The sequence below is a fragment of the Phycodurus eques genome, chromosome 11, assembly GCF_024500275.1.
Source record: "Phycodurus eques isolate BA_2022a chromosome 11, UOR_Pequ_1.1, whole genome shotgun sequence".
NCBI classification, from domain to species: domain Eukaryota; kingdom Metazoa; phylum Chordata; class Actinopteri; order Syngnathiformes; family Syngnathidae; genus Phycodurus; species Phycodurus eques.
In genome coordinates this window covers 27,391,273-27,413,365 of record NC_084535.1, presented here as the reverse complement: position 1 = coordinate 27,413,365, position 22,093 = coordinate 27,391,273, and the positions used below count along the sequence as shown (strand labels likewise).

The 22,093-nt window shown below is 43.8% G+C and overlaps 1 protein-coding gene across 6 annotated transcripts in view; it reads left to right on the top strand.

The window, feature by feature from the left end:
* Nucleotides 1–22,093, top strand: part of LOC133409600 (cGMP-dependent protein kinase 2) — a 62,235-nt gene that overhangs the window by 23,398 nt on the left and 16,744 nt on the right. For 5 of the 6 annotated variants that reach the window (XM_061689840.1, XM_061689842.1, XM_061689839.1 and 2 more), the window contains 8 exons: nucleotides 12,532–12,595; nucleotides 12,705–12,782; nucleotides 15,977–16,071; nucleotides 16,271–16,339; nucleotides 16,969–17,067; nucleotides 17,238–17,385; nucleotides 19,417–19,553; nucleotides 20,068–20,157. In XM_061689840.1, coding sequence (XP_061545824.1) covers nucleotides 12,532–12,595; nucleotides 12,705–12,782; nucleotides 15,977–16,071; nucleotides 16,271–16,339; nucleotides 16,969–17,067; nucleotides 17,238–17,385; nucleotides 19,417–19,553; nucleotides 20,068–20,157 — 780 coding nt within the window. The remainder of the gene's footprint in view (nucleotides 1–12,531; nucleotides 12,596–12,704; nucleotides 12,783–15,976; nucleotides 16,072–16,270; nucleotides 16,340–16,968; nucleotides 17,068–17,237; nucleotides 17,386–19,416; nucleotides 19,554–20,067; nucleotides 20,158–22,093) is intronic. The other variant, XM_061689844.1, reaches the window with a different exon arrangement.

Below are 22,093 nucleotides of genomic sequence, written 5' to 3'. Positions count from 1 at the left end.
AAACTGGTTATTAATTAGTTTCTTACCATGTTATGAAGCCTTAATAAACAGCCATTAATCATAGATTTAACAAAAAAGTTACAGTTACCAACTATTTGCCAAACAGTTAGCTCACATTAATTGTTTTAAATAGTTATGTTTGGGGGTTCGTGGTGCTGGCGTGGAGACGCAGTTGGCAGTAATGCAGAATCTCAAATGGGGTGCTTTATTTACAAAAACGGCAAACAAGCCTATGGGTTAGCAGGATTAAAATGCTACTGTAGAAAGCAAAGTACAAAACAACTGAAAATACAAGGAAATATGGGGAATAGACTCACCAGCACAGACGACATAACATGTACTACTGGACAATGTACAGAGAACGAGTGAATGGAAACCAGGAAGTAAATACAAACATACCGATGAGACAACCAGGCACACCTGGACAAGACATGGTGAGCAAATGGAAAGAGCTGATTGGGTGACACAGGGGGAGAAGTGCTGACGAGACAATAACAACAAGACAGGTATGGCACAAACAGGAGACTCAGGAAAACAAACCAAAACTAAATCACAACAAAAGAAACTGAAATGATCCGTACCAATGTCAAACTAAAAATGCAAAGAAAAACAAAACACTGATCATGACATAAGTAATTTAACGATACATAAAATAATTATCACTCATCTTCGAGCCATTTACAAGATTATGTGTCATGAGCTATCCTTGTAGTTCCTACTTTGGAGATTGGGTGGCGCTTTGTCCCCCTCTCTCTGTCTCTCTCTGTCTCTCTCTCTCTCTCTCTCTCTCTCTCTCTCTCTCTCTCTCTCTCTCTCTCCCCCCACCCCCTGTAATCAGCACCACCTTGCCCGAGCCCTACTCCAGGGACCTAGGTGCATGCAGTCAATTCCTCCTCAATTGCTTCCTGGTGTTCATTCTACAACCGTTAAGCTACATCACTGAACAATCCAAAGTAGCACACGTACCTAATCTACGCGGAAAAGCAGCAAAATGGGCTACCACGTTATGGCACAACTCCTCCCCCGTACTCTCATCATTCACCTCCTTTTCTACGGAACTAAAGAAAGTTTTTGATCACCCCGTTCAGGGCAGGGAGGCCGCCCGATGCCCACCAAACAGCTCCGTTTACATTACTCATCTCTTCATTATTCATTATATCTTCCCCGGAGACCCCGTTAGTCCTCAGAATTCCCTAGCTCAAGAAGCACAACCTCGCCATAAACTGGACCCACCTTACTGTCACCAGGTGGAGTTCTCGCTGCCGTTCACACAGTCTGCTTTCGCCATGCCACCCTCCAGCAAACCTCAACCACCTGCCACACCAGTCAAGCGGGTGCCGGAAGAATATCATGACCTTTCCCCAGTTTTCAGTTAGGGTCTTGTCATTTCTCTAACACCACCCACCCCCACCGCCCTTATGACTGCGATATTGATTTTCTGCCAGGAGCCCCTCTTCCTTCCAGCCGTCTCTTCAACCTTTCCCACCCTGAGAAAAAGGCAATGGAAGATTATATCCGTGACTCCCTGGCCTCTGGACTCATTCGGCCGTGTTCCTCTCCCGTGGGGGCCGTTTTTTTCTTTGTTGAGAAAAAACACACATCGACTACCAGGGAATAAATGAAATCACTGTTAAAAACAAATCTCCACTACCCCTCATTGGCCCCTCATTTGAACCCCTTTGTGATGCCCAGATATTTACCAAATTGGACTTAAGCAATGCCATCATCATCTTATTCATATCAGAGAGAGGGACGAATGGAAAACCGCTTTCAATACCCCTCGGACACTTCGTATACCTAGTCATGCTGCTCAGATTAACCAATGCCCCCGCAGTCTTCCAAACTTTCATTTCATCGTCCTCTCGCAGAGGGACCCCACGTCCCAGAAACTTTATTCCTGTGCCTTTTTTTCCCGTCGACTGTCCCCTGCCGAGAGAACGTATAATGTTGGCAACCATGAGCTGCTGGCCATCATCTGGGCCTTGGAGAAGAATCGAGGAGGATCGTGCAAGTGGTCAAAGAGGCTCAGAGGACCCAACCGGATCCCAAGACCGGACCTCCAGACCGGCTGTTCGTGCCCAATTCCACACGCTCTCACGTCCTTCAATGGGCCCACAACTCCAAGCTCACCGGTCATCCCGGACTCACACCGTACCACCCATTTCATCCAACAACACACTGGTGGCCCAGTCTGGCAAAAGACATACGAGAGATCATCCTAGCCTGCTCCATCTGTGCCTGAGGAAAAGCTTCGCATCAACCCCCATCTGGTCTGCTGCGGCCTTTACCCATCCCGAGCCGCCCTTCGTCCCATATTGCCTTGGTCTTCGTCACCGGTTTACCCCCTCAGAAGGTAACATCATTATTCTTACCGTTATCGATCGTTTCTTCAAGTATGTCCATTACATACCCCTCCCTAAATTACCCTCTGCTTTTGAAACTGCTAATCTCCTAGTCCTTCATATATTTAAGATCCACTGTATCCCCATTGACATCGTCTCGGACCGAGGTCGTTAGTTCTCCTCCCAGGTATGGAAGGAGTTCTGTCAGGCAGTGAGCCCAGCAGCCAGTCTGTCATCTGGTTACAATCCACAATCCAACGGCCAGACAGAGCGGGCAAATCAGAATCTGTAGTCGGCTCTGCGCTGCATTACTGCCTGCAATCCCGCCTCCTGGAGCACCTTTCTCCTGTGGATTTAATATGCCCACAAATCCCTCACCAGCTCCGCCAGAAGGTATGTCTCCTTTCATGGCATGTTATGGTTTCCAACCTCAGTTGTTTAAGGAAGAGGAACATATAGTGTCGGTTCCCGCGGTGAGGGATCACCTGCGACGCGTCCAGTCATTATGGAAGGACCAGCTCTGGCTCGGTCTGCCGAGAAGAATAAGCGGCTGACGGATCTTCATCGTTCTCCCACGCCTGAGTACAAGGTAGGTCAGATGGTTTGGCTTTCCTCCCGTGACATCCCACTCCAAACCGAATCCCATAAACTCATTCCACAATTTATTGGTCACCAAAATCATCAGTTCAGCTAAAACTTCCACAATCTCTCAAAATTCATCCGACGTTCCGTGCGTCACTTCTCAAGCCTGTATCCACCTGCGAGTGTGTGGCGTTTGATAAAGTAGATCATATTATACTGCCGAACAGGTTGGAATGTGGGTAGGACTCAAAGGAACAGTCCCTCAGGTCCTATATGGAGGAAAAAGAGTTATTTCGTAACCTTTGGAAGTTTTCAATGTCATCAAACGGCAATGACAGATGGGATCCCTCAAGGGTCAGTTCTTGGACCCCTCCTGTTCAGCCTATATATATGCTACCCTTGGGTCAAATTCTTCAGAACCTTATTTTTGACTATCATAGTTATGTAGATGACACACCAGATGTCTGCAGATGACCACAGTTCCATTGAGGTGTTGTGTCGCTGTTTAAAAACAAATAACTGGATGAACCAAAATCTCCGTCAATAAAACCACAACGAAACCGAGGTAAATGTTTTTGGCAGTAAATAAAAAGAGGTTTGCTGTTAGTAAATATGTGGAGTCACTCTCTCTAAAAAACAAAGACCAAGTCAGATACCTTGGCATCCGACCTGACTTTCAGAAGTCAGATCAAATCAATTACTAAAACAACCTTCTACCAGCTGTAGAACATACCCAGAGGGAAGGCTTGCATTTGCCAAGTAAACCAGGAGAAGCTCATCCATGCTTTTATCTCAAGGAGACTTTGACTATTTTAATGGTCTTCTGACTGGACTCCCCCAAAAGAGTAATAAACAGCATTCAGGACGCTGCATCTTGGGTTCTGACCAGAACAAAGAGGTCAGAACATATTACTCAAATTCTGAAGTCTCTACAGTGGTTCCCAGTCAGCTTTAGAATAGACTTTACAGTTCTGCTACTCGTCTATAAATCATTAAATGGTTTACGTCCAGAATATATGAAACAAATGCTAGTGGAATTAATGTTTCCCACAGGACTGGAATCTATTTGCGGTTGTGGGAACCCACTGGACGGCCCAATTGGGGGAGTATCTTTTTTCTTTTTGCGCATCAAAGTCGATGATCAAAGAAAGGAGTTTTATTTGGAGTTTAAACAAACTCTGAATATCAAGAAATTCAATAAAAAATTACAATCGCTAACTTCAATTACTATAAAAACATTTATGTAAACTGTAATGTCAAACACTTACCAAATAATTTTAAACTTTTTTTTTGTATTTCAATAGAAATATAATGGCTTACTTAAACAAGAAATACAGTAGGTAACAAATCAAAAGAAGTACCAAGTGTTAAATTTTCTTGCAGTTTGCACTCTTCATTGGAGCACGGAATTTTAAATAGATTCCTAAAAAATATTGCAAAGCCTTTTCAAAATTTAAGTCCATAGGATCGTGTCCATTAACAGATATTTTGAAGTAGGCAGTCAGTTGTTTTCCTTGTAAGTTATTGCGGAGGTCGGTTTTCACCTAATTGAAAAGATACAGTAACTGTCAAAACTGCACCCATAAAAACAAGTTTGAAAGATTGTTTTACTCATTATAATGCAAGGACCAACAGATAGCATCAAAATCTATTATGCCCCTTTTCCATTGTACCTGTTCTACCCCCAACCAGCCTGGTTCCGCCTTGTGTGGTCATTTTTCCATTATACTTTTTGAGGCCGGGCAGTGACGATGGTACCGTTCCTCAGAACCGCTTCCGACCCGGTTCTAAAATGCAGGCCGAGGAGGACCGCGACGTCACTGTCATCTGATTGGCCGATAGATGTAGGCGTTTCTTTAAGTGTGGTGACTTGTCACTTTCACAATCTTTTCAGAAAAAAACTTTCACCCTGTGACGCCACTGAATCCGACGGAACTGTGTGCGTGGTTTGCTTTCTGTTTTCTTGATTGGCCAATCAGTCGGCCACTGGTTTTGCCGCGTTTCAAAAATTTGGATCCCCGTCTTACCGTCACAGTTTACAGCCAATCAAAACGCAGATAAGCTTTACCTCATGGGAAAAACTAAATTCCGGGTTTAGCAAACCGCACCACCTCAAGCCATATAAATAGTATATAAAGGAACAAATATTGTGTTTTACATCAATACTTAACTATGTTCATAATGTATAATGTGCGAAGCCTGTGGTGAAAACAGTGAAGAAGTGGACTAATGAAGCTAAGATTGAACTTCAAGACTGTTTAGACTGCACAGATTGGAGTGTCTTTGAAATTTCGGCTGACAGTTTGGAGGAATATGAGAACACTGTTATATCCTACATCAGCTTCTGTGAAGATGTGTGTACCAACTAAGACATTTTGCACGTTCAATAACAATACGTCGTGGTTCACTGCCAAACTTTACCAACTCGGCCAAGAAACCTGCAGTTCCTGGATGATGCAGTCAACATGGGACTGCACTTCATCTTGAAACACTTTGACTATGCGTGGATCCTGTTCGTGAACGTCAGCTGTGTTCAACACCATCATCCTCAAACTCCTCTCCTCAAAGCTTATCCAGCTCAGCATCTTGCCTGCTATCTGCCAGTGGATTTATAGCTTCCCGACTGGCAGGACACAGCAGGTGAGGCTGGGGGACACCACCTTATCCACACTCACCATCAGCACAGGAACCCCCCTCCCCAAGGATATGTCCTCTCTCAGGTGTTCTTCTCTCTCTGCATGAACGACTTAACCTCAACGCACCCAACTGTCCAACTCCTGAAGTTTGCAGACGACACCACAGTCATCGGCCTCATCAAAGACGGTGAGGAGTCTGCGTATCGACAGGAAGTGGAGCGGGTAGAGCTTTGGTGCGGCCAACACAACCTAGAGCTGAACACGCTGACGATCGTAGAATGATCATGAACTTCAGGAGGCATCCTTCTCCCCAGCTGCCACTCACGCTGTCCAACTGCCCCGTGTCAACCGTCAAGACCACCGAGTTTCCTGGGAAATTACAGTCGCTCAGGACCTGAAGTGGGTGACCAATATCAACCCCATCCTAAAAAAGGCCCAGGAGAGGATCTACTTCCTGCAGCTTCTGAGGAAGCACAGCCAGCCACAGTTGCCGTTCAGGAATGGAATCGGTTGTGTTCATCCATCACAGACTGGTTTGGTGCTGCTACAAAGAAGGACAAAATCAGACTGCAGCGGACAGTCAAGGCTGCTAAAAACAATTGCGGTACCCACCTACCAACTCTTTAGGACGGTGCCAGGACTAAAACAACGGCACTCCCCTTGGACTATCAACATCCTGGTCACCACCTATTCCAGCTCCTTCCCTCGGGTAAGTGCTACCGAACAATGCAAACTAGAAATTCCAACAGCTTCTTCCCTCTTGCCATTAACTTCTTAAACAGTTGACTTGTAAGAGCTGCCACTTTTGGAGATCTCTGTCGGGACACTTTTACATTTGCTGCACTATTTGCATACTGTTGTTGATTACTGCTGCCCAGAGGTGGGTAGAGTTGCCAAATATTGTACTCAAGTCAGAGTAGTGCTACTTTATAATAATATGACTCAAGTAAAATTAAGAAGTAGTCCTCCAAATATTTACAAAATCCACACACCTGCCACTATTTAAATTTTAACTTGCCCAAAACAACAACACATGCATTGAGCTCTACAGAAACATTATTTGCTTTATTCACTTAAATGACTTCAAGAAGCTGCTTGCTGACCACTTATTGATTGAGTATATGTGTGTGTGTGTGTGTGTGTGCGTGCGTGTGTGTGTGTGCACGTGAGTGTGTGTGTGTGTGCGCATGCAAGAGAGAGAGAGAGAGAGAGAGAGAGAGAGAGAGAGATAAACATTTGCCACTTATCGCAAGGTGTTTTCTCAATGGGGCTCTCCCAGTGGGTTTAAATATCCAAGTTTGGGCAGTCACAATTTCAGACTACACCGTATAACAAAACTGTTGTCTTTAAAGTAAACAGTAGCACGGCTGCCCTCCCCCCACTCCCTCAAAAGGAGTCACTTTGATTGGCCCAAGGGTTTGTGTGTGGCCTTGTGCCATCTGATTGGTAAATTGGAGTCAATTGACACTCCTGATCACGTTGAATTGGCACAACGGCGCACGATGAAGTCTAAAAATATTTTGCGCAAGCAATAATGGATAAATTAAAATAGCGAGTGGCATGTCGATCATTGGAACGGAGTAAAAGTATCCATTGTTCTTCACATAAATACTCAAGTAAAAAGTATGGTTCATTCAAACGACTCTCACACGTACAATTTATCCAAAATGTTACTTGAGTAAATGTAATGGAGTAAATGTAGCGCATTACTACCCACCTCTGCTACTGCCCACTTATGTGTTTGAGAACTCTCTGCATCATTTGCACAGTTGTCACTGTACCAGATCATTGCCCTATTAGTCACTTTAAATTGCTCTAAATTGCTTGAGGAATCTGCATCATTTGCACAACGTTCAGCATCACCACAGTAGTGGTACACTTTACTTGCTCAATGACTCACCACGTTTTGTTGTTGTTGTTTTGTTTGAGGTTCTTTTGTTTTTGCTTTTTGTTTGTTTGTTTTGTTTTGTCCCTAAGGTATATTTTGTCATAGTGGCTGGTTTTTGTCATACAAGATTAGGTCCATCTACAGGAGACAAATTCCTTTTGTGTCTTTTAACATACTTGGCCAATAAAACTGATTATGATTCAGATTCTGACGGATAAAAAAGCAAAACCTGTGACCAGAATGTATGCAAACGTACGTACACGCTGGGTACGTTGAAATGTATGGAACAGCGAGCCTCCTTTCAAATATCTACACTCTTACCTTTATTCTCACCAACACCATGTCTTTTTACAAACCTACTTCTTCCTTAACTATTAATCTATCTTTTTATCCTTTAAGAAATATGATAAAGTACGACATACTGAATACACAGCATCAAACACCCATATAGGCTCGCTGTTTAGGGCGTCCACTTGTGAAATTGTTCAGTGTGAGGGGGTGCGTCAGGAATTCTACGCGATGGTCCGGTCCAGTCGGGTTCGATCAGTGTGTGGCAGTCTTAAAGTAGCTTTTGTTCTGGGGTCGACTAAGGAGGTATTGGCATTTTTGTCCATATTGGCAGAATATTAAATACATCGAGAGATGGAAGGCACGACACGAAACGAGTGTGTCACCCTCTTCTTGATCCCGCCCCAATCCCTCCCACTTTTGATTGATGCCTGTTGTAATGGAAAAGCAACTGAGGCCAGGCCAGGCCAAGCGAGGCCGGGGCAGAGCAGGGCCAGGCCGTTCTGGAACTTGTTATGGAAAAGGGCCTTCAGTGGCGGCCAAAATTCACTTGTGGCGACCCACCGCAAATACTGTAAATATTTATTTGGGCAAGCCTGGGAACATAAACCCACATAAACATAACATAAAGGCCTCGAGAGCTACAGACTCAGACTCTGGAGCACAGAGTCCAAAGCAAAAATGCCTGTCTCGTACACACCTGCTCCTGAGAGCATCTTCGTTGACCCTAATTACCCCATGCATTTAACCTCCTGTCTCATTCTTGCTGGTCGCCAGTTCGTTGTGCCTTGTTGTCACGTTCCAGCAGTCCTTGCTTCCACACCATTGACCCTGTTCTGATTATTGACCTTGCCCTTTTGCCTCACATTTTTTGGATACTTGTCACGTGTAGGGAGTAGCTGGACCCAAGAGCAGGCGGAGGCAGATGTAAAATGATGAACAGGATGAACATGAGGAAAGGTTATGGAGGTGGTTTTGGATGTGTTGGCAGGCGACGGCATGGACAGAACAGACGGCTGGCTTGGTGGCAGGAATGACGTGGGTCAGGAACACAGGGGAGCACTGAGAACAAGGAGACACAAGCGTTAACGATGGAACGAGGAGTTAAGTGTCTTACTTGAGTACGGTGGGCCGTGGTACCGCTATGAGAGGCTGCAATACTTTGGCGAGGATTTCCTAGAACAGGCAGGCTTAAATGACAGTGGTGATGAGGCTGATTGGAGACAGGTGCTGAAAACAGAGAGGGTTGGGGGGAGAGAGAGAGGACACAAAGAGCCCTCCAGGCTACTATAATGGAACTGCAGGGGAGTATATGGCAATACTGTTGCCTTTGCAGATTGCCTGCCTGTGTACCGCCCTCTGCCCGTTTATTAAACCTTTCTTTTTTAAACTGTCCTTTGAATTAGAGTCGTTAATTTTGTTCCGTTCCTGACAGAACAAACTGGCCAAACATGGACCCAGCAGGCTCAGACCCAGTGCGTAAAGCCCTTCAAGCGCAGGGTCAACGCATCTCGAACCAGGATGAGCAGCTTGCTGCCCTCCAACTTCATCTAAAGGAACTGCCAGAGCATCAGGACACTATGATGTGACAGGTGGCCTCACAGTTTGACGTTCTACTGAATATGGTTCAAAAGAAGGAACCAGCTGGCACAGCACCCAATGCCACCACTGTACCACCATTTCTATGTGAATCAGTCACCATACCGCCACCTGCCACCTTCTTCCCGCAGCTCTCTCGACCGGAGAGATTCTCTGGAGATTCCGGGAATATTAAGCCGTTTATCACAAACTCCACTTTGAGCTGCAGGCAGCTGCCTTCCTCACCGAGCGGGCAAAGATCGCTTTTGTCATTTCCCACCTGAGTGGTCGTGCTGAGGCATGGTCTACTGCTGAATGGAGCCGCAATTCGGCCGCGTGTCATTCTTGGGCTTTTTTTGTCAAGACTATGGAGCAAGTTTTTCACTATTCCACACCAGATCGTGAGGCAGCTTGCTCCCTTGTCACCTTACAATAAGGCAAGCGCAGGGTGTCAGATTACGCAATTGACTTTCGCATTCTAGCATCTGAGAGTCAGTGGAATAACAGGGCACTACTCGATGCATTCTTTCAAGGACTATCCCATGCCGTCAAACATCATTTGGTCCCACTAGACCTGCGACTGACTTGGACACTCTCATTGGTCTCCCCCTAAAGATCGACAAAAGGCTTTCGGATCGCGAGCTAGACAGAGATTGGCGTAAGGATGCGTCACCACGCACTTGGAGGACAAGCTTCGGTGACCAGCCAAACCAAGGCAGATCCCCTGTTGCCAGTCTCAATCCGTCACCACGGATAAACCTTGCAACTGGGCAGGTTCCGTCTCTCCCCTGAAGAACATCAATGCCGGCTGAGGGAAGGGCGGTGCTTCTACTAGGGGCATTTGGGTCATTCCGTGACAAACTGTCATGTCAAGGTTGCCGGTGCCGGTAACAAGGGCACGGGAGTGGTGAGTCTAAATCTCATTAAGGAACCCATGTTCTTCCTAAAGTGACACTATGCTCTCAAGATCAAGAGATTCATACATCTGTATTTATTGACTCTGTTTCTGATGCAAATGTATTCAACTCTCTCCTCGTTAGATGTATGCACCTTAGAACCTTTCAAGTAAGACGCCACCGCAACGCTTATGCTGCAGATAGCAGTTTAATGGGCAAGATCACTCACCGCACCCAAACGGTCACATTAACATTTCCTGATTCTCACTCGAAACACATTAGTTTTCATGTTTTTGACACTATGAATTATGACCTTATTTTAGGGAACCCTTGGTTGAAATTACATAACCCCCACATTGACTGGTCCTATGGGCATGTTGTCATTGGGCAGCAATTGCACCCAGAATTGTTTCAAGCCTCCATGTAATGTTCAGGGATATGTATCAAATGAAATTCCACAGACCCCATCTGGGGATCCTGCCTTGTTTCAAGTGCCCACCTGTTACCATGACATTAAAGAAGTTTTTTCCAAGTCCAAAGCCAGGACGGTTGTATAGGTGGCTTTGGTAGAGTGGAGGCACTAGCTAGAAGGGGCTCAGATCCCGTTTTTAGTATGGACAGATCACAAGAACCTTGAGTATCTTAAGTCTGCTAAAAGATTAAATGTTAGGCAGGCTGGATGGGCTCTATTCTTCATGAGATTTAATTTCACGTCATCCTACCAACCTGGTTATAAAAGTGGTAAACCAGATGCTTTATCGCATATTTTTCTGCGAAGAGAATTCTTTGTCCAACCCTAAAACCATTTTGCCCAAGTCATGTTTTATTTCTGCTTTTGTTTGGGACATTGAAACTGTGGTAAAAGAGGCTCTAAATAAAACTCTCAGCCCTAAAGATTGCCCTGAAAACAGGCCTTATGTGGTCCTGACCTTAAGGGGAAGAGTTATCCACTGGGCTCACACTAACAGGACTGTATGTCACCCAGGCATTGCCAAAACGCAATCTGTGGTCGAACAGCGCTTTTGGTGGCCTAATGTTAGAAGAGATGTTATCAATTATGTCAATGCCTGCCAGGTATGTGCTGCTAACAAGCCCTCTCATCAACGTCCTTCAGGGGAGTTGAGACCCCTGACAATACCACAATGTCCTTGGTCAGACATTTCCGTAGACTTTGTGACAGGATTACCGGCCTCTAAAGGAAATACCACCTTTCTCACAGTTGTTGACAGATTCTCTAAGATGGCACATAAGCTGGTATCAGATCGGGGCCCCCAATTCGTTTCACGATTTTGGAAGGATTTTTGCAGCTTAATAGGTGCTACCGTCAGTCTGTCATCTGGGTTTCATCCTGAAACCAACAGACAAAGTGAAAGGGTGAACCAAATGCTGCTACGCCAAGGACGATCCTACAAGACTGCAGCTGACCGTAAGAGGACACCGGCCACAAACTACAAAGTGGTTCAGCAAGTTTGGCTCTCCACCAAGCATATTCCTCTCCGGGTGGAGTCCCGGAAGCTTGCTCCCAGGTTCGTTGGGCCCTTCCCCATCACAAAGGTCATCAACTCAGTCACCATGAAGCGGGTCCACCCTGCATTTCACATCCTGCCTGATCAAGCCCCCCAGGGAGTCCCCTCTGGTCCCGCCTTCCAGCTCCCCTGCCCCCGTTCCGTGGACGAGGGCCTCGTCTTCACGGTGAGGCGGCTGTTGTCGTCTCGTCGGAGGGGGTTGCAATATCTGGTGGACTGGGAAGGCTACAGGCCTGAGGAATGTTCATGCGTGCTGTCTAGGTTTGGGGCTGGGGGGGGGTGTTATGAGTGTGTGTTATGGTTTATTATTGGATTATTCACCTTGCCTTTTTACCTCACGTTTTTTGGATACTGTTGCCTTTGCGGATTGCCTGCCTGTGTACCGACCTCTGCCCGTTTATTCAACCTCTCTTTTTTTAATCTGTCCATTGAATTGGAGAAGTGCATTTTGGGTCCTGTCATTTGCTCTGTTCATGACAAAACGAATGGAATAAGTTGCCAGGTTAAAAACCTTTTTATATCATGCTTATGATTGAGTATTCCAGAGACTTTCCACTTTTAAATCACCTTTCTTGCACTGTACGTTGCTTATCATTATTTTTCTGTGTGTATACATATATCGCAGGGCCGGCGAGATATATGTATATATATATATATATATATATATATATATATATATATATTGTAATGGTTTTAAGCTGTCTTTTTTGTCTTTTAATCATGTAGAGCACATTGAGTTACCTTGTGTCGGAAATGCGCTATATAAATACATTTGGTTTGCTTTGCTTTTCAAAGTGTATCTCTGCTTCAAGAACTGCCAGAAGAGAAACTTGCCAAGATTGTTGATTGTCTTGAAGTTGTGAGTCTTTCCAATAATTTAATTTAATGAATTTTTATACAGAACTTTGCTATGTAAACCAATCTATAGTGTATACACTGTGGGACAAATGTGTGTTTCCTCTTTGCAGGACTATTTTCAAAAGGGAGAGTACATCATTCGTGAAGGTGAAGATGGAAACACCTTTTTTATCATAGCAAAGGGAGAAGTAAGATACACACCCACTTGCCAAGCACACATACCCTAAGAAACAAATAGCAATATTTTATGTTTTTTCTTGTGAGGGAGTGTAGTCAAAAGGGGAACAGCATTACATCAATTACACAACTGAAAATCGGGATCTAAATTAGGGATCCTCAAAACAGAAAAGCTAATGTGATCCAACTTTGGAAAATGTCATCACGCCGAGTTCTGGAAGATCATAATGTACTGTATGTTAATTATAATTTATTCCTAGATATTTTTTTCATCACCAATCAACGTCTAAAATAAAAAAAAGCAAAATGTATCTTTTATTGTACTTAAACAACAATATTTATTTTAACAATGAACGGGAAGAGTTCATAAATATTTCTGAATTTACGTTTCACAGTATCAAGTGTTGTTGAACAAAGCATTCTAAAGTGCCTGCAAATTTTAAAGTAAACCATAAACAGTAAACAGCAGTAGTTGCTGTAGTTGCTGCATTCTTTGCTGATTAATTACATTTGTAAAAACATTTCCGATATAAACTGGATTAATGTTAAGAACTAATCACCACTTTTTGTGTTTGCTGATTCCTCCGCTGTGACACAATAAAACTGTTTCGGCATGAAAGGGATACATATTTTCCATTCTGCTTAGCAGCCGAACAGTACAAAAAAAAACAAAAGAACTAATCACCACCTTTTGTGTTTTCTGATTCTTGATGTAAAGCATTTTCTGTTCCCGTTGAACTTGTTCCTTGGACTTATTTTTGTCCTCAACACTCACACCCACCCACTTGAGCCACTGGCAAAGCTTTTCTGAACAATCAATTGATTGGATGAGTTTTATCATTGAAGAAGGTCTCCTATCAGGCCATTTTGGCCTGTAGGACTCCGGAGGAAGCCAATGGATACCAGCTGGCCAAGTGGAACGCAGCTTTGGTGGTCACCGAGGCAAAAACTCGGGCATGGGAGGAGTTTGGTGAGGCCATGGAGAACGACTTCCTGCTACGAGGAAATTCCGGTCCGCCATTCGGTCTTTCAGAAGGGGGAAGCAGTGCACTGTCAGTACTGTGTATGGTGAGGATGGGGTGCTGCTGACCTCAGCTCGAGATGTTATGAGTCAGTGGGCTGAATACTTTGAAAACCACCTCAATACCACCGACACACATTCCTTTGAGGAAGCAGAGTCTGGGGACTCTGAGATGGGCTCTCCTATGTCTGGGATTGAGGTCACCGAGGTGACTAAAAAGCTCCTCGGTGGCATGGCCCCAGGGTTTGATGGGATGCGCCCTGGCTGACACACCTCTGCAATATCTCGTGCCTGTGAATTGTCAGTGCCTGTGAATCTCAGTGCCTGTGAATTGTCAGACTGGCGGATGTGTTCCAACTACAGGGGATCACACTCCTCAGCCTCCCTGGTAAGGTCTATTCAGAGGTTCTGAAGAGGGGGGGTCCGTCGGGAAGTCAAATCTCAGATCATGCAGGAGCAGGGTAGTTTTTGTCCTGGCTGTAGATCGGTGGACCAGCCCTTCACACCTAGCCGGGTCCTCGAGGGTGCATGGGAGTTCACCCAACCAGTCCACATGTGCTTAGTGGACTTGGAGAAGGCGTTCAACCGTGTCCCCTGTGGAGTCCTATGGAGAGTGCTCCGGGAGTATGGGGTACCAGACCCTTAATACGGGATGGTTGGTCCCTGTACAACCAGTGTCAGAGTTTGGTCTGCACTCCAGAGAAAGAACAAGATCGCGGATACAAACGTCCGAAATGAGTTTCCTCAACAGGGTGTCTAGGTTCTCCCGAAGAGATAGTGGGAGAGGCTCGTCCTGGAGGGGCTCAGTCGAGCCATTGCTCCTCCGCATCGAAAGAAGCCAGATGAGTTGCCCCCGGCATCTGGTTAGCATGCCCCCTGGACGCATCCCCGGAGAGGTGTTCCTGCCACGTCCCCACCGGGAGGAGGCCCCGCTAAGACCCAGGACATGCTGGTGAGACTACTACGCCTTTCGACTAGTCTGAGAATGCCTCGGGATCACTCCGGGAGAGCTGGACAAAGTGGCTGGTGAGAGGGAAGTCTGGGCTACCCCGCTTAAGCTGCTGCCACGGCGACCTGACCTCGGATGAGCGGAAGAAAACAGATGGATGCATGGAGTTTTATCAAATGGGATGTGTTGCAGAGTCACTGATGGTGTAGTGGTACACTCGCCTGACTTTGGTGCAGGCAGCGTGGGTTCAGTTCCCACTCAGTGACGGTGTGAATGTGGGTGCGAATGGTTGTCCGTGTCTATATGTGCCCTGCGACTGACTGGCGACCAGTTCAGGCTGTCGTCCGCCTTTCGCCCGAAGTCAACTGTGATAGGCTCCAGCGCCCCGCGACCCTAACCAGGATAAGCGGTGTTGAAAATGGATGGATGGATGGATGTGTTGCAATACACATGATTGGTCTGCATTTTCCTTGTGCATGTGTGTACATACTTCCTTAATGCTGCCACAAGGCTGTGCAAGTTAAAATAAGATTACCTTTATGCCTCCCGCACGCCCAGCGATGCAGCCGTACCCGAGTGAACTACCGCGCACTGTGCGGGGTTCGGTAACTAGTTTTCATGAGAGGTCGATCGCTTGGGCACTGGTTTTGCAGTGAAATTAATTTTGAATCGCCATTCCATAATGAAGCGACATTTTTTTTTCTCCCCTTGTCTGTGACTATCTTTTTTTTTGGTTGAAAAAAAGTGATACAGTACAATACACTGCATGTGGGGCCTCAAAAGCCTATATAGGTTGGCAGTTTACTGTCGTACTGCAAAGCAAGGCAAATTTATTTATTTAGCGCATTTCCCACGGAAGGTAACTCAATGTGCTTTACATGAATAAAAGCATTTAAAAATAAAGTCAAAGAAAATAAAAGACATCTTGAAACATTAAAAAACTAAGAGGAAATATATAAATAAAGATAAGAAAGGTACAGTGCAAAACAGATCATTTAAAAATGGAAATTCTCTCAAATAATCATAACCATGAGAAATGTTTTTTTTTTTAAAACCTGGATTTAAAAACATTGACATTTAATGCTTCTGTCAGCAACTTACTCCATTTGTACTCTCTGTTTGTAGCTTACTCATTGTGTCAATAGACTTTATCCTCACACATCTATTGTTGAACGTTAGTTGATGTACCCTCCGGCAAACACTGATTTGGAAAATGTACTATTGGCGATCTGTAGGTGATTGTGACACAAAGCACGGAAGGTTTTGCTGAGCCTCAGCAAATCAAGACCCTTGGAGTTGGAGACTACTTTGGAGAGAAAGCTCTCATCAGGTCTGTGACCATATTTATTACTTATCTGTTCATATGTTTCGCTTCCTGAGCCATTTATCTGCCTCACAGCAAGAAGGTTCTGTGTTGAGATTGCATGTACTCTTCGTGCACTCTGGCTTTCTCCCACAAAATGTAGGTTTGGTTATTTGATGACTCGAAATTGCATTTGTTTTGCTAATATGTTGATTAATGTTTCCAGTGAAGATCTTCGCTCAGCCAACATCATCTGCAATGAGGATGACACGCATTGTCTAGTGGTGGACCGGGAGTGAGTAATAGCTTTCACTTCAACATTTCTTTCTTTTTTTTTTAATCACACCGTAAAATTTCACCAACAGGAACGTGATGTTCGCCATCTGAAGTAAAAAAAAAAAACCAAATCAAAAATAAAATATTGCTACATGTACTGTAACTACATTTCTTACAGAAAATAAAATGAGATATGCCAAGATCAAGGAGCGTAACTGTTCTTTTCTTTGTTCAATTACTGAAGTGGGCTGAATATCAGCAGAGAGGATAGGAGGAATAATAATTGGTGAATGTGGTTGACAAATACGTCCACAGTCATAAAGCTATACTTTGGTATTAATTTTGTGTTGCCTTTAATAAGACAATATTGCCAAGACAACAAATTACAATAGAGTTTGATCATCCTAAATATTTGTGTGAGTATTTCCTTGGAAGTCCAGTAAAGTTCTTCTCCCCTAAACCTTGCTTTGCGCACAGGGGCACAGTGCTGGTAAGACAGCCATCCCACACTATTATCATGATGCATAGAATACAAAGGGCAGTATTTGATTAAATTGAACGGTTTGAAATGTTACAGGTGCTCGACATGGATTGATCTTTGAACACATCGTGTGGAGTCGTTAGTGAAAAGTTACATTTTCTCTCCAGCAACTTTAACCAGATGGTGGGAACCTACGAGGAACTTCAAGCTTACCTGAAGGAATATGTAGAAGAACTTTCCAGGAGTGATGAGAGGAGGAATGCCCTGTGAGTGCAAGAGGACATATAAACTCGCAAAAGCAAATTAACTGAGAGGCAAATGAATAAATATTACTGCTCATGGGCTGAGTAACACATTCAAATTCTTCCCCAGGATCCAAATAAAGCAATATATACAGGAAAATATTTAAATATAACCTGTCGTGTTCCCGTTTCAGGCCACATTCACCACAGATTGATTCTGCAGAAGCCCAAGAGCTGAGAAGGTTAAAGGAAAGGATTGTCCTACTACCACATAATCAGCCTTTCCAGCAGTTGGAGGTGATAGCGACATTGGGCATGGGAGGATTTGGACGAGTGGAGCTGGTAAACTACATTTGATTGAAATTCCACATCAATGTACTATTTATTTGCAATGTCTCATCAGGTTGAAGAGTTTTCTAACGCATCACATCACCATTACTTTCTGATGGGGGTCTGTGGAAGACGTGATGTTAACATGTTCTCTGAAAGTCAGGCTCTCTGTTTTCTATCCTTCCATCCATCCGTGTTCTGTACCACCTCTCCTCACTAGGGTCGCGGGAGTGCTGGAGCCTATCCGAGCTAACTTCGGGCGAGAGGCGGGGTACACGCTGAACTGGTCGCCAGCCAATGACAGGGCACATAGAAACAAACAACCATTCGTGCTCACATTCACACCTACGAGCAATTTTGAGTCCTCAGGTCATTAACCAGACCACAAGTGTTTGGAGGTCGTTTTTCTTATCCAAGCAATAGTAAGATATCACCAAGTATCTCGACCAATGTGCTACCTTCTTGGCGCTGTTGACCTGGATCATGTGACAAGACCAGTTTGTTGATGAAAGCAGCAACACCTCCTACATTACTACCATCTGTTGCTCGGTTATATGGTGCTATTCTTGTCAGGGTCCTTTTGGGATTGTTGTTTGGACATTGTTCTGTGTTTGTACTTACAATTATCTTGGCCTCCTGAGTTTTTGTTTCTTCTCTTGGTGAAAATGTGTACTTTTACTCATACTTGTGAATGTCATAGAAATCCGTAAAAAAGATAGAGAACACTTTAAAAGGACTTATGTAGCGGATGCAGTGTGTGGTCGACTGGTTGGGACATGCAGGCCACTCCAGCTACACTTTGAAGGATAGCATGTTATTTTATTATTATGTATGAATAAACCCAATAACAGTAATGTAATTTTTTTTAAAATACTGTGCTAATGACACAATGCATGTTTGGAGGTCTGTCAGTTAAAACGGGATGTACCTATTGTGCTCGAGATCAGCGGACTTTCAAACTTTTTTTTGCACCATGGACCGGCTTGGGTTTAGCTTGAAATTGTGTATTCAGAGAGTTGGGTGAGGCTTTTCTCCTTTCATTGGTGTTTGTACTACAGTAAGATGAAAGGCGTTTTTCAAATGTGTTCATATACTCATAACGGCTGCTACGTCAATCAAAGTGGAGGATCTGTATCCCTTTTATGCCATAACAGCTTGACTGTGCAACAGTGGATTTTTTTATTCTGTATGAACAAGAAAAGACAGGACACTAGCGGTAAGAAAAGCAAACAAAATAAAGCATTATACGCATGCTCATACGCATCTGTCCTCACCCGATTTTGTTCTGTCCCGCCTTGTCTCTCGCTCTCAACGTGACACATACTAAAATCTCAAATTGGGTTTGAGTTTTTTCGAGACAGTGGTGCTACACCCTGTGAGGGAAGAACAAGACAATGTAGGACAGGACAGGGATAGGAAAGGAAAGGAGCAGAAAAAGGGTAGTGGACCCGGCTGTGCGACTGGAGTGTGGTTAGAGTGGCTACGTACATTGTAAACATCTTTCGAAATGGAGTGCAAGTGATGGGACATTCCAAGAAGTTTGCAAGGTCATTATTTGTTTATAGCCATTAGAGAGTGGCCCACACCCTCTGTGGACACATGCAAGGGAATTGACAGAATCTCGCATGCACAATAAACGTCAGAGGTGTCCTTGAATTGCCGTGCTAGCACAATGGCGACGGAGGACCCCACCCCACTAGCCAAGAGGGGAGGGCACGCCCAGGGGCTCCCCTGAGAACGGCCTGGCCAACAGGACACCACCAATAAAGCAACTTCAATCACTTCATCACCCTGATGAAGTGATGGTCAGTGCATAGATTCACTGGCCAGAGTCTCATCATTTCTGTACTTTGGAGCATTGTTCTTATGTAAAGGCATGTTAATTGAAAACCAAATTGTGCGAAGCAGTACACAGTAGCTGGAAGGATGACATATTAAAAAGATTAACAGGAGAGTAGCAGGTTCTTTTGTATCCGTTTTCCTGTATGGGACCGCCTGTTGTTGAGTTCATAGTTTTCTTTGACCCCGATTACTGTGTCTCAGGTGAAACTAAAGGATGAGGACACTACATTTGCTCTGAAATGCATTAAGAAGAAGCATGTCGTGGACACCAGACAGCAGGAACACATTTACTCAGAAAAGAACATCCTTCAGCAAACCAACTCGGGATTTATCATCAGGTGAGCACCTTTCACAATTGTATTATTTTAATAAATCGCAATTTTGAGAAAGGGACGGAATATGTACCTATTTGTTTACATACTATTCGAGTTCACTTGGGCACTGATCTACAACTAAAAAAGAGAATACGCCCAGTAGAAAAAAAGCAGAGGAGAATATGTGGGCTGCTCTATAGGCTGGATTCTCTATTGAGTTGCTAAGGAGTGTGCTGCAGAATGCTGCTCTTTGGGATCCCAGTGCTGTGCGGAAATTTATCTTGACTATGACTTTATAGAACAAAAGCCTTGTGTAAGCAGTCTTTCAGATAGATAAGTTCAGCCAAAATGTGAAGTCTACCTTTCAACTTTCCCACACTCCTCTCACTCAGTTTTGTTGTGTTCAGCATCTAGGTAGGCTTAATGTTTTAGTTTATTTATCACATTTGTAATCACTAGAATAGAAATTGGTGTAAATTAATAGAAGCCTATTATTGTTTCCAAATGGAGATATCAACCTTCTTTTGTTTCATTTTAGGCTATTCCGAACATTTCGCGACAATAAATATGTCTACATGCTGTTGGAGGTGTGTCTTGGAGGAGAGCTGTGGACTGTGCTGCGTGACATGTGAGTCTGAGTGCTAATTCCTTTTGCAGTCTGAGACACTTATGGAAAGACATTTTCATACCCCTACTCCAAACCAATGGTGCTTAGAATCACCTGTGTGTGAACATTATTGTGCTGCCTGTCAAGCTCAATCCAAAGCAACAGGTGGTGCTTGAAAATGAAATGTTATTGCCAATTTCATCAATCAGAAGCGTCAACTGTTACCGGCCTGATCATGATGGGGATCCAATTGCAGATATAAAAGGCTTGAGACAGGTTGATGTGAAGAGTCTGTTGCCCTTGATCCTGCACGTGATGACTTCTATCACTCAAGAGAAAAACAGGGTACCTTTAACATGTTTTGAAAGAAGAAGGATGTGAGTCTTTTTTTATATACAGTAATTTGATCAATAACGGTAAAGACACGGCCCACTGAATTTCCTTTTGAAAATCAATTAATTTAACTTATGTGAGTATTTGAATTATCGTCAGTTGTTATTCATCAATAAGTCAATCGTTTCTCAAAAAGAAGAAAAACTATCGTTAGGTGTCCGAAATGAGGTTTAATGTTTTGCGAGATGTTTTCTGAAGACAATAATTACATTTTTGGATATATATATATTATTTTCCTCCTATTGCTTAATATGCATTTTACATGATGATGCAGCCATTTTATAGTCACACAATAGCAGACAGCAAAATAAATGGTTTTATTTCAGAGATATTAATGACTATGTATGAATTTGTGAAAGTATCGGAACTGCTGCATGTTAATTTAATAATTTTGGACATAATAATTTTGGACATTGCGACCAAGGTTGCTGGTGTGAATGTGAAGTTCAACCTCATTTCCCATTCAATGGTGTGAAATGTTTTTCTGTTCCGAACTGCCAGTAACTGCACAATAGCAGTGAGCTGTGTCAGCACTGTTCTCCATCTCTCCCTCACAACCTCCAGAACGTCCATCACCTGCTTATCAATTCCCCCCACCACCCACCCACCCTCATTAACCTCACAGATGGCTCTTTTCATGTTTTCATGGCCTTTGTGTTCGGGTGTTTTTTTTTCATGTGGGATTAGAAAGTGCTTGCATGTGCCCTACCTGCCACTCCTGAGGTTGGTAAGTGTATATTCCTTTTAGGAAAATGGAAAAAAAAAACTTTCAATTTCAACAGAAGAGGCTGTTTCTGTGTTGGGAATACACCAGCCATCCCCTAATGGCATTTTCACTACCGTCAGTACCCTCTTGAAATACTGATGATGACAACTTCTCCCATTACGTTCATTCTCGGGGAAAACGAAGTTTGCTGGTACCTTACTTGTTACGAGCCAAATGTCTGCAAATGCTGTTCGTCAGAGGTGATGGCCATTTTGTGGGGTCAGTTGAGAGAGGCTCATCCTCAGTCGCGGTTTAGCATCAGGCATCTCTATTGGACAGCACATAAACCCGCCCAACCCACAGACATTACAAATCAATCAGAAGAGGTGCAGGGTGGGTGTTGGTAAACAACTTCTGAGCAATTCACATCTTAACAGTCTATCATCTAACACCAAAGGGGTTGAGAAATGAAACAATGTTCAAGTGGATGACAAAAGGAGTTTTTAAAAAAATACGGTGATGTCTGAATAGTAATTGAACCAAAGAGGTTGAGCAGTTTGAGCTGGTGACATACATTTGTGAAACACAAGAAAGGGATAGTGTGATTGTTAAAAAGATTGAAATAGAGCTATTATTTATTTATTATTATATAAGGATCGAAACAGTCCCAGTCATTAGCAGGAAATTAATTTATTAAAGTTTTGGGCTGCTCTTGTTTATTTTGTTAAGATGAAATTTTTATTTGCACAGAATATTTTGAGGAAAAGGAGAATTTATAATTGCAATCCGTCACCCTTGTTGTTGACAGGAAAAACTTCTATCACCTTGGTCATAAACCGTACTACTAGAAATACAGTA